We start from the raw sequence: 14,099 nt of genomic DNA, 5'->3' as shown, positions 1-14,099 counted from the left end.
CAATCAAGTGTAAGTGGGCGTGGCCTAGTTTTGTTTAAAAAACAGGGATTGGTTGTACCTATTGTGGGTAAATTCAAATTTAGACATTACTAAATCAAAACGGGTTGAAAACCAATATATGTTAAAAAAAAATCTTAAATCAAGCTTTTATATAAGTGCATAATACATTATAAAGCCTTATATACAGTCATTACTGGCTATAAGTGAAGTGAGTTTTCATATGCTTCATTTGAGAAATCATAGCTGCAGATTATAATGCATTAAACCAAAATACACCAAATCTGTTTTATAGCCACACTTTATTACCACACTACATTGTACAATGTTCTTATGAACAGATGTTATAAAGCATTATAAGCCCTTTCTTTACACCTGTAGTTTATACTGTGTTATGAATATCGCTGTACGTACTTAAGGTATAAGTTATAATACAGGTTTATTACAGTCACTGCAAAGTATTATGCATGTCATATAATGCATTATGAATGCATTTATAATACATTATGAACACAGGGTTCATAAGAAAGTGTTACCATGATGTTTTTGGTGTCCCAATACTTTTTTTTCTCACAGTGTATTACTGTCTCATTGCGACATGGTTGGATAAAACAGTAATAGATGCTTCTATGGTTAGTTTTGCAAGTGGAAATGAGATTTATGCAGCTGATTTCCAGTTCCATTCTGCTTTCACAGCACAGTCCTGATAATAAAGTGGCAGCCATGGGTATAGCATTTCCTAAAACTCTGAGAAGAGAGCTATATTCACCTGAAAATTCCTACAAAAGCTATGAATGGAGGAACGTTGAGTAATGAATCATGCTCATAAGCTCTGAATGATTTATGTTTTATTGTTTTGTTTGCAAACAGTGCTAGTTTTGGCCTTCAGTGGAACGGAATAGATATATTTGGAAATGAGCCTATTTGAGAAGCTATCTTTAAGAAATCCAAATAAGAGTGTCTTGAATCAAAATACCAAGAATCTGTCTTTATATCAGAATTTACCCAATTTCAGTCCTATAATAATAATAATAATAATAATAATAATAATAATCCATTAGCTTTTCTCAGCGTTTGTGAAAATAGTTAAATCAGACCAGAATAAACTAGCAAAAACTCTCTGTAAGGAAAAGAAAACTATTTGTATGACTTTTTGTATGAGTCAGAAAACTGATAAAAAAAAAAGTGATATATCTACATTTCTACACACTGTAATACATTTTATCACTTAAAAAAGTAAAAAAAAAAAACCCCGGTAAAACTTTCTATGAATGTCATCTTTATTAGACTCTATAACTACATTCCTAATATATTATAATGCATTCATAAGGCATTATAAACATGGCTATAAATATTTTAAAAAATGCATAACCCACTATAGCCATGTTTATTAAGCATTATGACTTGTGATCATAATATATTATAAGCTGTGCTTATGATATACATGTTAAAATAGTATATATCTATCGTAAAAAATCTAGTCCCACAATGAACATCTGTCACTTTACTTAGAGCGCACAAAGACCTGTTATAATACATTATAATTGAATAAAACTAATATTATATTTAGGACAAGTATAGTTAACGAGTGGTTAAAAATATGTTTATAGGATTATTGAGGGTGTGTTTATAAGTTGGAAGCTTTTTTAGTCATGATACAAGTCTACAAGCAGGGCCTGAGTTTCTTGGTATTGACGTATAACATGTTATAAACACAGCTATTAATGCATTATAATCACAGTTCATGATACATAATAAACATGGCTATGATGAATTATAGGGTTTTATAAATATGTATAGCCATGTTTATAATGCCTTATGAATGCATTATAATGTGTTATGAATATGGTTATAGAGTCTTATAGAGATGACATTCATAGAAAGTGTTACCAAATCCCCTATCTGCTGTGCAGTGGCGCAGGAGTCAGTTCTAACAGCATTGGCTCTAACTAAATAAGCTAAAGCTTATTATTTTCCACAATAAGCTGAAACCGAATTAAATATCATGGTTCATGGCCAAATTCCCTGGTCTCATTACTGTATGCGGTTATACCCTTTGCTCATGTATTACCTTCGGGAGTGTGTAATCATGTTTTACTCATTTTTAAATGCTGTTATAGAGGACGGTGTAATATGCATTCATTGGCCATTTCATCAGCTAACCGCTCTGTCTTGCTGCACACTGTTCACAGCTTCACAACTACTTCTACTGTTCAATTTTAATGTTAGTGATGCTCTAGATCTTCATCAGCGGTCATTAGATCACAAGACTACTGTTGGCCTGAAACTTTTGGTGGACATTTTTTTAACCCTTGTGTGGTGTTCATATTTTTGCCACTCGTTTACTTTGTTACTTGTATTTAATTCAGCAAAATTTAGCAATTTTACATTAAAATGCTTTACACATGCTTGCCTCACCTAAATTGCAAGCAATATAAACAGCTTACATGGTTAATAATTGGCCTTTACCTTTCTTATGTTACATTTCTTTTAAAAAGTGCTACTCTTTTTTTATTAGTTTTTTTTTTAAATAAAATGTAAAAGAAAATGAATTAAACTCAAGATATGAGTAGAAAATTAGTTTAGTTTCAAATTTACAAATGAAGCAATGTTTATTAGCCCTTGGCCAAACATACTGTATGTAATATAAATGTGTGTGTGGGGGGGGGGGGGGGGTGTACAGTGTGTGTTTATCGAAAATGTGTTTTGATATATGTTTTTCACAAAAAATGAGCCAATGCCAATGAGTTTGAGTTAGAAAAAATATTTTTTAGTATTTGATGAAAAATTTAAACAGGTCCCACAGACCCGAACACCACACAAGGTTTAAACCCAACAGTAAATGAAAAGAATCAAGGCTAAAAATACAGTACAATTATGTCAATTCTGCACGTTTCTTTGCCAGGTGTTGTGCCTAATTCTGCTTCTCTGACAGAATCTGACTTCCAGTGAATGTTTTATTTCTTTGCATAAATAAGGGATAATCTACAGCTACAGTAGGTACAGAAGTCTTCTGCTACATTTCAGTACAACACTGTTTTTTTTTTCTTCCTCTATTGTTTTATCTGCTGATAATCTGCCTCATCTTTCTGCAATTGATTTAAAAAGTCCAGGACCACCTTTTTTTAGCCAGACCATATTTTTTTTTCCATATATTTTCCTTTAGCCTCAACCATGTTTTTTTTTTTTTTGGTGGCAAATATGTGAGTGATAGACCATTCTCAGCACAGCAAGTGTCACATCCCATAGATTCTCAATGAGGTTAAGATCTGGACTCTATGGTGAACTCTCTCTCAATCCATGTGTGCAAATGATGATCTCATGCTCCCTGAACCTCCATGCTCTCTTTCACAATTCCAGACATAATCCAGATCCATGTGTTTGTCCTAACACAGATGTGAGGATCTGTGTATATTAATTATCTACGGTAGTATCACTACTTTGTCACTACTGTCTCACAGTAACTTTCTGTCTGTCTGTGCCCACAGGTGGTTCTGGGTATTCAGTGCGAGCTCCAGAGACAGCTTCGGACCTTCATCTCCCTCGACAGGCTTCCTATGATTCCTCCTGTCGGACGCCTGCAGCAGTGCTTGGACCAGACACCGCGCTTCTCCACCCTCTCCTCCATTTTCGGCAAGGGCATCAAGTTCGCCATCCGTAACGGAGTGGTGACGGCGGACGTCATCGGCGTGGCCAACGAGGACAGCCGTCGCATGGCCGCCATCTTGCACGGCGCCGTGTACCTGGTGGGCCTCCACTTCACCGTGGACGGGCGAGACACGCACCACTTCGTCAAGCTGGGGCCGCTGGAGGAGGACCTGGCCGTCATGAGCAGCGGCGGCGGCGGCGGGCGAATCCTGGAGAACGGCGTCAACGTGACGGTCTCGCAGATGACCTCGTCGGCTGGCGGCAGGACCAGGCGCTTAGCCGACATCCAGCTGCAGCAGGGGGCGCTGTGCTTGAACGTGCGATACGGCGCCTCGGCCGAGGAGGCCAAGGAGCACGTGCTGGAGCTGGCCAGGCAGCGGGCGGTGGAGCAGGCGTGGGCGCGGGAGCAGGGCCGGCTGCTGGACGGGGAGGAAGGCAGCCGGCCGTGGACGGAGGCCGAGACGCAGCAGCTACTTTCCGCCGGTAAGGTGGCCGGCTACGACGGCTATTTCGTCCTGTCCGTGGAGCAGTACCTGGAGCTGGCGGATAGTGCCAACAACATTCACTTCATGAGACAAAGCGAGATAGGCCGGAGGTAACACTGGTCACGCCCACACCCGCTGGCCCCCATCACCAAAGACTGCCTGTTTCTAGATCGATTTGTTGATTTATTGTACTGTTTCTACGATTACGAAAAAGATTACGAGATCAGGGGAGCAAAACCCCATCTGCCTTTAATTGTGACAAAATGATGGTATTTTATTATTGTTCCAGGTGGAGTTTCTAAAGTGGCACAAGCCTTCCTGTTTTTTTTTCTTTGTTTGTTTTTTTTTCGTTCTGTTTTTCCGTTTAGATTTTTCTATATATTTTTTCTCTTTTTCTCTTTTTTGCTGTGGCTTAGCTTTTTCTATGGAGGTAATCATTTTTCTCTCCTCCGAGAAAGTGGTATTGTTTCTTAACTCCTCCTCCTCCTATTTATGAACTCGTGGAGACGAAACGAAACAACGCCATAGATTTGGTATCGTATTATACTACCGTGTACCAACTTTTAAAAAAAAAATACAAAGAGGAGCTGTTTTTTTTTTCATATTGGTTGTCGGCACTACATAGTACACCTCAGCGTAATATAGTTTACATTCTGTGCAAGAGAGGCCTTGTCAATTAATCATGAACGATGAACGAACGAGCTGCACATGTTCTTGTTCTTGGAACATGGAGACTGAGAACTTCCTGCTGAAAAGTGAATTAAAAATTAGGTTACGTTATATAAAAAAAAAAAAAAATACGAAAAACTGCTGTCATAAAACGGATATTGTATATAAGCACTTGAAAACAATGTACATAGATAGTGCTTTAAAGAAAAAAAGGAAAGTGCTAAAGATTTTAAATATGTTGTCATCCATACTGAAGTGTTAATATCATTAATGACTAGATGCAGAAATGTTTTTTCCAAGAAATTATGATACATGCTATGAAACTATCTGCCCTGGATCTCTGAGTATAAGGAGCTCATTAAAGGTATTATGTGTATGTTGTTGCATCCTTAATTTTTTATATATTTTTTTATTTAATTCTAACTTTCTGGTTCTTCTACTCCCAAGATATCACAAGCAAGATGTTGTTAAAGGTCTCCTTCTGCTAAAATCAACCTTTTCTTGTTCTTTGTGAAATATACTGTTCAATAGGTCTCTCTGAGTTGTTTATGCATGCAGCATAAGAACCTGTTCTTCAATCTCCATTGTCTGCAGTGGCTAAGAAAAGAAAGAAAAAATACTCAGAAAAACAAGTCGTTTAGGAAAAGCACCCATGTCTATGTCAACCTGTGAATAGTTTACACCAGCTAGTTAACGTTAGCTATCTTATGTAAGTAGCTATAGGTTTAAATCGGATCTCCGGTTGATTCTGCGTTTTACCGAGACCATGAATATACACTAGGGAAGCACGGGCGCCGTTCACATTTTTTGGATTTTATGATAAAGAGTGGACTCTGGGGCTTCGATGTGCACTGAAAAAAATGTTTTTCAACTTTCTGCATTTGCTTTTTTTAAGTGAATTTAATTTCAGATTTAGTAACTTCAACTCGTTTTCAAGACTTAAATGTTACATAGAGTAAATAAGTGAACTGAACTTCAGTCAATCCTTTCTTTTAGTAAACTTTACTTCATTTCCACATACAATATTACCTAATTACAATTACTTAATTTATACAATATTACTCAAATACTTTATGATACATAATATATTATGAATCCTGAAATTTAAATATTTTTTTTTTAGTTAAAACACACATAACCCACACTGTCTTAAAACATGGATGGCATGTAATACATTCTTTATACTAGTAAACTAAAAATATATATATATTATATGACATCCATGTGTTGAGACAGTGAGACTTGGTCTGTTTACAAAATAAATCTTTGAGACATTGCAAATATTTAAAAGTGTGTTTTAACTAAAATTATATATAATAACATTGTATAAATTAAGTGATTGTAATTAGGTAATATTGTATGCAGAAATTAAGTAAAGTTTACTAAAAGAAAGGATTGACTAAAGTTCAGTTCACTTATTTACTCTATGTAACATTTAAGACTTGAAACCGAGTTGAAGTTACTTAAATTTATCTGAAATTAAATTTACTTAAAAAAGGCAAATGCAGAAAGTTGTGAAACCTTTTTTTAAGCATATTTACTCATAATTTTTTTCAGTATAGTGAAACTGCCCAAGCAGTGAATCACAAGTGTGATAGTAGAAGTAGAAGTCTTAAAAGAGTTCAGTAGCGTTAGTTTAGCTAAATGAATTTAAAAACGATGGAATGAGACTTTAACCCTTTGTGTGGTGTTCAGGTCTGTGGGACCCGTTTTCATTTTTCATTAACCTTCCTCTAGTGTTAGCTTTCTGTTACTATTGCTTATGTGAACGGGTCGGTTTTGACCCGTGTATTAAATCCACCCTAACACGACCCTAATATTTTTTCTAAACTCATTGGCATTGGCTCATTTTTTGTGAAAAACATATATCAAAACACATTTATGATAAACACACACTGTACACCCCCCCCCCCCCACACACACACACACACACACATTTATATTACATACAGTATGTTTGGCCAAGGGCTAATAAACATTGCTTCATTTGTAAATTTGAAACTAAACAAATTTTCTACTCATATCTTGAGTTTAATTCATTTTCTTTTACATTTTATAAAAAAAAACTAATAAAAAAAAAGTGTAGCACTTTTTGAAAGAAATGTAACATAAGAAAGGTAAAGGGCAAATATTAACCATGTAAGCTTATGTTTATATTGCTTGCAGGTGAAGCAAGCATGTGTACAGCATTTTAATGTAAAATCGCTTAATTTTGCTGAATTAAATACAAGTAACAAAGTAAACGAGTAACAAAAATATGAACACCACACAAGGGTTAAACAGCATTTACTGCTGAAGAATCACGATACAGGTCACAGATCACAGCAGGACAAAGAGGTGAGGGTTTCACAGCAGTGCTGGTGTTGAGCCTCAGGAGCGTGCGAGGCTCTGTCGCTGACGGTTTAACGTGAAGATGACAGAACGTAGTGCTTTTGGGAAGCACCTTGCCAGCACTTTACTAGTGATCTGATGTTGCACTTAGCACATGTGAGCCTCTGGGAAACCCCGCCCAGACACTTCTGAGTTTCAGACCCAAGGTGAAAGTCTTTTGAAGGTCGGCCAGACCGTGTTCATTTCATTTTTACCAAAGGGGAAAAAAAAGAGCAGAAGAAGAAAGAAACCCCTGCATCAGACAAAGAAGGTAAAGAATCACTGCAGGAGGATGTGGACGACGCTAAGAAGATTTAAGAAGTTGTGAAGAATGCAGCAGCCCACCTGCACTGCGCAGATGTGGAGAGCTCTTTTATGTGGTCCTTAAAGATTCACAATCAGTAATGCTGACTTCTGTTTGACTGGCTGCCGTTCTGAGTCCTTCCTTTCTACTCTCTTGGTCTGTCAGATTCACGTTCTCTGAATTTCCGCCTTCGACTCTTTGAGTTTCGGTAACAGTTGGAGAAGCAGCAGCTCATTAGAGACCGTCCTGCAAATGAAACTGTTGATCTGTTGATACAATTAGAGTCTGGGATACAATGTGTAGATTATGCTAATGTTTTGATAAAGAGTCTTACACTGGCCTGAACACTGCAGAACATTGCCCATTGAGCCATGAGCTAAAGCAAGCTTACAGTACACAGCTGTCAAAATGAACGCTTTCATAGAGATGCGGATTTCATTTTCCAGCAGGACCTGGCACATTAACCTGACTCATTAACAAATTCTGCATGTTTGAAAACAGACGTTAAAAACTAGACAACCATAATGAAACAAAAGGCTTGGAGGCCATGAACTAGTTGGTTTGTAGTCAGGATTTATACTGATTTCAAAATGAAGTTCAGGAAAGAGACAATTTTATGATTTTATTCATTATATTTTGACAATTGCAGATTTACTTGACTATTTTTCTATACTTTTATCCCTACATAAATCTTGCCTATCCACAGCAGTCTGCACAAACTAATGAAACTGTTGATCTGTTCATACAATTAGAGTCTGGGATACAATGTGTAGATTCTTCTAACGTGTAGAAAAAGAACATTACACTAGTCTGAACACTGCAGTCAGGGAAGGGCCGGGATCCTGCAGAACATTGCCCTGAGCCAAGAGCTGCAAATTTTTTTAAAATGACAAAGCAAACTTAAAAAAAAAAAAAAAAAAACTTTAATAAAGATGAGGATTTCATTTTCCAGCAGGATTTGGTACATTCATTTTCTGGCCATTAAACTGCACCTGAATAGCTGTTTAACTCAGACTTGTGTCTAAGTACAAGTGAAAGTTGGGTGATTCAGTCACTCTGGAAAAAATGCTATTTATAGGTATATGTTTGAGTAAACATAGTGTTGTTTTATTCTATAAACTACGGACAACATTTCTCCCAAATTCCAAATAAAAATATTGTTATTTAGAGCATTTATTTACAGAAAAATATACATGACTGAAATGGCAAAAAGATGCAAAGAAAACAAGTTCATATTCATAAAGTTTTAAGAGTTCAGAAATCAATATTTGGTGGAATAACCCTGTTTTTTAATCACAGTTTTCATGCATCTTGGCATCATGTTCTCCTCCACCAGTCTTACACACTGCTTTTGGATAACTTTATGCTGCTTTACTCCTGGTGCAAAAATTCACGTAGTTCAGTTTGGTTTGATGGTTTGTGATCATCCATATTCCTCTTGATTATATTCCAGAGGTTTTCAATTTGGTCATGTAGTGGATTAACCAGAGGATTTCTTCATTGCTTGGACACAAACACACACTACCCCCACTTTACGGCCTATAAGGAAACTTCGAACCCAGAACACTCTAAAAAACCTTGGAGTAATCTTTTTTTTCAAACAACCTTAAATTTCAAAATGACATTTACTGACTATTTCTTCACTCAGCCTCGCCCGAGAGCCCTAAATGCGAGTTTAGGGTAAAATTCTGTTTACATTCCTCCAAGTCATAAACCTCGGAGTTAATGTAAACATTTGGAACATTTGCAACACATTTGCAACATTTGCATCACTAGGACGGGACTGCGGACTTAAGAGAGTGTCAAAACTTAATTAATGCCTTGGAAATTGTTAATTCACCAAATATATTATACCAATTTAGGGGTTTGTGCTTTCTGCAACCACTTAGAAATAAGATTCATGAAGTTAAAATGAATGCTCTTAGCTTGGAAATTACATTCCCAACACCAACTTCACCAACTTCCCCCACGGTCGTAAATTCCGACGACAGCCGCTTATCTAAACACAGCAGAGGGGAGGAATTTCTCACTAAGAAGATTTTGCTTAAAATACATATATATTGACTATATAAAAAAGGTGTTTTATAGAATGTTTACTAAATAATGGTATATGTGTCTGGTATATGGTATATGTGTTTGGATGTGTCCTGATTGAATTCTCCTACACATTCAAGTCTGAATCAACAAGGTTTAATTAGCATTTGATAATATAGCTTTATTTGGTTATCAGTGGTTTAATCATGTATTTTCTTTTAAGTGATTTAATTGGGTTTAAATAATATCATGACTCTTGATCTCTTTCTGACAGAGTACCATCCATCATTGTATTTCTAAGATTATCTTGAGTATTACAAAACTGTTTGTGGGCAATATATATATATTACATTTATTGTGATTCAATTGTAAGATTGTGTTTCCTGAATTTATCCTCACAAACTGATATGCTGAAAAATGTATTTTGATCCACTGTTTAGTTGAGTTTTCTTTTGGTTGGGTCTATTAGACAAATAGACCACTAGCTGATGCATGCTGACCATGTGAGGGGGGGGTTTATGGCCCTTTGTGAATCCCCACCAAAGTTTGAAATTGCTCCTAGACCAATCAAAACACAGACATTTGGGCCACAGGGCCAATCATAGCTCAGGGGCCAAACAGGCCACAGGGACTAATAGTTTAAACTGGGCAGACACAGTTTCAGTTTTCCAGTTTTAGAGTTTCCAGTTCAGTTGGAGGAAAAACAGTTAGAGAAGGAGTGAGAGAAGGAGTTGGAGAAGATGAGTTGAGGAAAACAGTTAGAGGAGAGAGGTTAGGGAGCCCAGAGATGGAGAAAGGATAGACTGTTAGTTTAGTCATCTTAAGTTAGTTTTCTTAGACTAGTGCATTTAATCTTCAAGTATATTAATATTAGCTATCCTAGTTTAAATAACTAGGCTATTTTATGATCTACGGAGTTCTCCTGCTTGCCAAGATAGTTAATATAGTTCAGTAAACCAACTAGACCAACCGACGGATCACCGAGAGGGTACGCCAGCCTAACCAGCTCCAGGGAAGGCCTTCCCTGTGCAGAGACTAGAAGCGGGTGTCGTCCAGGTGCGCCGCTGGCCCACAGAGCACCATCTTTACCCTGCGGATGGGTCCACACCGGACCTTCTAGGGGTGCAGGATGTCAGCCGAACAAGAGGTTTAAACAGCGGACCGAACCGATGGGGACCCCCCTTTGTAGACGTCTCAGAGTAAGGCAGTTTGGGTATTTCTCTCAGTAATTGGTGTTTTGGTTGGTCAAGTCTAGTTTGGTTATTGTTCTTAACTCTCTTCTTAGTATAGATTAATTTTTAGTTATTTGGCGAAAGGGATGATCTTTGTAGGCCGTAAAATATCTTACTTATCTACTTATTTTAGTGTTCTCATTTGATTAGTTTGACCTCATTACATTTAGACCCTTATTTAGAAATATTCACTTAATAGTTCTATTAATCTTTATTCCTTTCATACCAGTATTATAACGTGTTTGTTCTTTTATTTCTCATTTATTATTCTACACTATGATTTGATATCTAATGGCTACATTTATGACTTTTTAATGAATTATTTACTCATATCTGTGTGATTTAATAAATACTTTTATTTTACAAAACCTGTAATTTCAGTGTGTTTTTCTGGATAACTTGGTTATGAAAATTTCTGTCACCTGTAGAAACCACACCCTGAGATGTCTTGTGTTATTAATTGGTTTGATTGATTGATTAATTGATTAATTAATTAATTAATTAATTAATTGATTGGTTGGTTGGTTAATTAATTAATTAATTAATTAATCTAATTAAATTAATTTAATAACTGGCGCCCAATTAAAAAAATATTTCAACATCTCAATTAGCACCAGGTATTAAACCACTGAGCCGCTACATAATTGGCTCGCCAACGTGGGGCAGGATTATATTCTTATTGGTTCTCCGCCGCGAGACCAGAATATATACACATTTCATAACCAGTTCCAGAAAATAGCGCTGTAAGTTGCAGAATAAAGTGTATTTTGTTGTTATTATTAAATGCGTTAGCTGCTGGCTAGCTGGCCTAGTTGGAGTTAACTGCATAAACCCAGCGTGTTAGAAACACACGCACATGTTCTACACGTGTTTTTGTTTACAATTCAGGACTGGCCAGTCCCCTGTGTGTGTGTGTGGTATGCGAGCGCTCTTGAAAACATTACGCTTATTTGTAAAATAAGCTTGGTTGACACACCGCCGTGTGTGGGTAACCTTAAACCCGGGTGTATATACGTGTATATACGTGTGTACTTACATAAAGTTCGAACTGTTTCCGGTAAAATAGACATATTTTGCCAGTGTTGATCTGATAAGGCCTTCGCGCAGCTTTGAGTCGCGGATCTCCGGCTCATCGACTCCGCGCTCCAGTTAAAACTGCCGGTTTTTGCGCGAAATCCGTAAAATCCTGCAGTACTGGACACTTCCACGTGCGTAAAAGAGTAGCTAACTTTTACGTAACACCACCCTGAGTGGCAGGAAGTCTATTGTGTGCGTGATTAAACTAACCACGCCAGGATGTAAATCCTCTTTGCTCATCTTGTGAAGTGTGTTGCTGCTGTGTTAAACTTTAGGACAGCCGTGCCCTTCTCCTCTGCTATTCACAGTCGACTGAGTCAGTCAAATCTGCTGACCAGGTCCCAGACCCAAGGGGCGGTCCTTAACGTGGCATCATCAGTGGGCGTGACCACTCCCACCAGTCGGCCTCTGCCACCATCTGGTGGACAGCCTGACTATTTACACTCAAACTCAAAGGGTGTTTTACTACCCCTCACCACTAGGGGGGGTACACTGCCACATCGCCATCTGGTGTTTGATTTGGTTAACTGCATACAGTGCAGAAAGGTGCATTTCATTTGTTTGACCACCAGAGGGAGCCACTTAGCCATATAGCTGTGTCGCCACCTGGTGTTGTACTTGTGTAATTGCTATCATCCTGTAGAGTGCATTTAGAGTTTCTGTCGCCAGAGGGTGCCAATTTCAAACAAACTTTTTGTTAAGTTAATAAAGGGAATTTGCATTGTGGTTGGGTTAAATGGTTTGTAAATAAGTAAACAAATAACTGCATTCATTTAATCGGTTAATATTAAATAGTTAAATTTAAGTTTCAGGTCTGCTCTCTCAAACATTACTCTTTATGTTACATTGGACCAAGCTAAATAGCTATCTCCATTGAGTAACTAATCACAACATAAAATAATTAACTGGTCATTTTAATCAATTTGATTAAGTAAAGTTAATTAAATTTTTGTTAATTAATTATTTTCAATTTAATTCAACCATCTTCAAATAAATTAAGCTTAATTATTGATCGATTAAGATCAATTATTAATAACTGATTGAAATTAATTAATTAATTAACCATTAAAAAAAAAAAAAAAAAAAAAAAAAAAAAAAAACCTATCCAGTTATCAGTTACTCAACCATATACCCAGCACACCTGTGCTTAATACATAGTTAAATTCTCCCATCCTGTACATAGTTAATAAATATACCCATATTTAGATTTAGACATTGTGTATAGTGCCCTACAGTTATTAAACTGTTCACTAGCATCACTGACAACAAATCTAACTATTCTTTTAAAATTAATCTACTAATTGTAACCTTAGGTCGCCCACTTTTAACAGATTTTCTTCTTAGAAAAGGCACAATGCTAATTGACTCGAACATAAAATAAACTTGTTTGTCATCAAAATTGTTTGATTCCACGTGCTTTACGTAAATCAAAATGTGTGCCACCGAAAAAGCTCTTTTAGAGCTTACAGCTGGTCTACCCCCAGGACTTACCATCCCAGTCCAACAAATGGACAGTGGGGGTCTCCATGCACTAATTGCCAAAAGCCTCAATGAGTGTGTATCTAAAATCCTTGAGGGCAAGCAACAAGTGGATCCGATTTCCCTAATACTGTGGAAACAACTGCTGTTGTCACAGGATCAACTTGCTGCTTCCTCCAAAACCATTCAAAATCTCCAAGCAGAGATTGTGACTTTAAATGATAGAGTTGCAGACCTAGAGAACAAAACTGTACAGTCTGAAATGAACCAAAGAGACCTCAAAACCGAAGTGCAGCTGCTTCAAAAGGAAGCCAACATAGCTACTCAACTTGCAGCTCAGTCACAGGAAAAACTAAAACATGCTATTGCAAAACAGGTTGAGCTACAAACTGAATTAGCACATGCTAACAATGCAGTCAAATTAACTCGAGACCAAACAGAGTTAACATTTGAGCTGATGATGGAGGGAGACTCCCCCATCAATCCAGCTGGTAAATCAGGAACCCCTGGGGTTCCGGATCCTAAGCAACAACCATCCACAAATACATTCCCTCTAGTCTCCCTTAAAGGTGCTGAAGCGCCAGTAGAACCAAGGTTCACTCAGCGTTCCCAGCCACATGGGACCTCTGTGCAACCTCAAGCACCCTCTGATAGAGATTTGGACAAAATTGCGCGTAACATCCCACGCTTTGAACCAGAACCGGACGGTTCTAATGATGTCCACCAGTATCTTCGCGACATTGACTTCTTCTTACGCCGTTTCCCCAAGGCCACGGTAGATGATAAAATCTACCTCATTAAGGT

The 14,099-nt window shown here is 37.3% G+C and overlaps 1 protein-coding gene across 1 annotated transcript in view; it reads left to right on the top strand.

Annotated features, from left to right (window-relative positions):
* The window catches only part of LOC103038474 (teneurin-1), a 382,057-nt gene extending 376,882 nt beyond the window's left edge, over positions 1 to 5,175 (top strand). Inside the window, exon 33 of the mRNA XM_049484363.1 lies at positions 3,486 to 5,175. Coding sequence (XP_049340320.1) covers positions 3,486 to 4,244 — 759 coding nt within the window. The 3' untranslated portion in view covers positions 4,245 to 5,175. The remainder of the gene's footprint in view (positions 1 to 3,485) is intronic.
* Positions 5,176 to 14,099: the final 8,924 nt, after the last annotated feature.

Source organism: Astyanax mexicanus, chromosome 10, assembly GCF_023375975.1.
Source record: "Astyanax mexicanus isolate ESR-SI-001 chromosome 10, AstMex3_surface, whole genome shotgun sequence".
Lineage (NCBI taxonomy): Eukaryota > Metazoa > Chordata > Actinopteri > Characiformes > Acestrorhamphidae > Astyanax > Astyanax mexicanus.
This window is presented reverse-complemented; position numbering and strand designations above follow the sequence as displayed.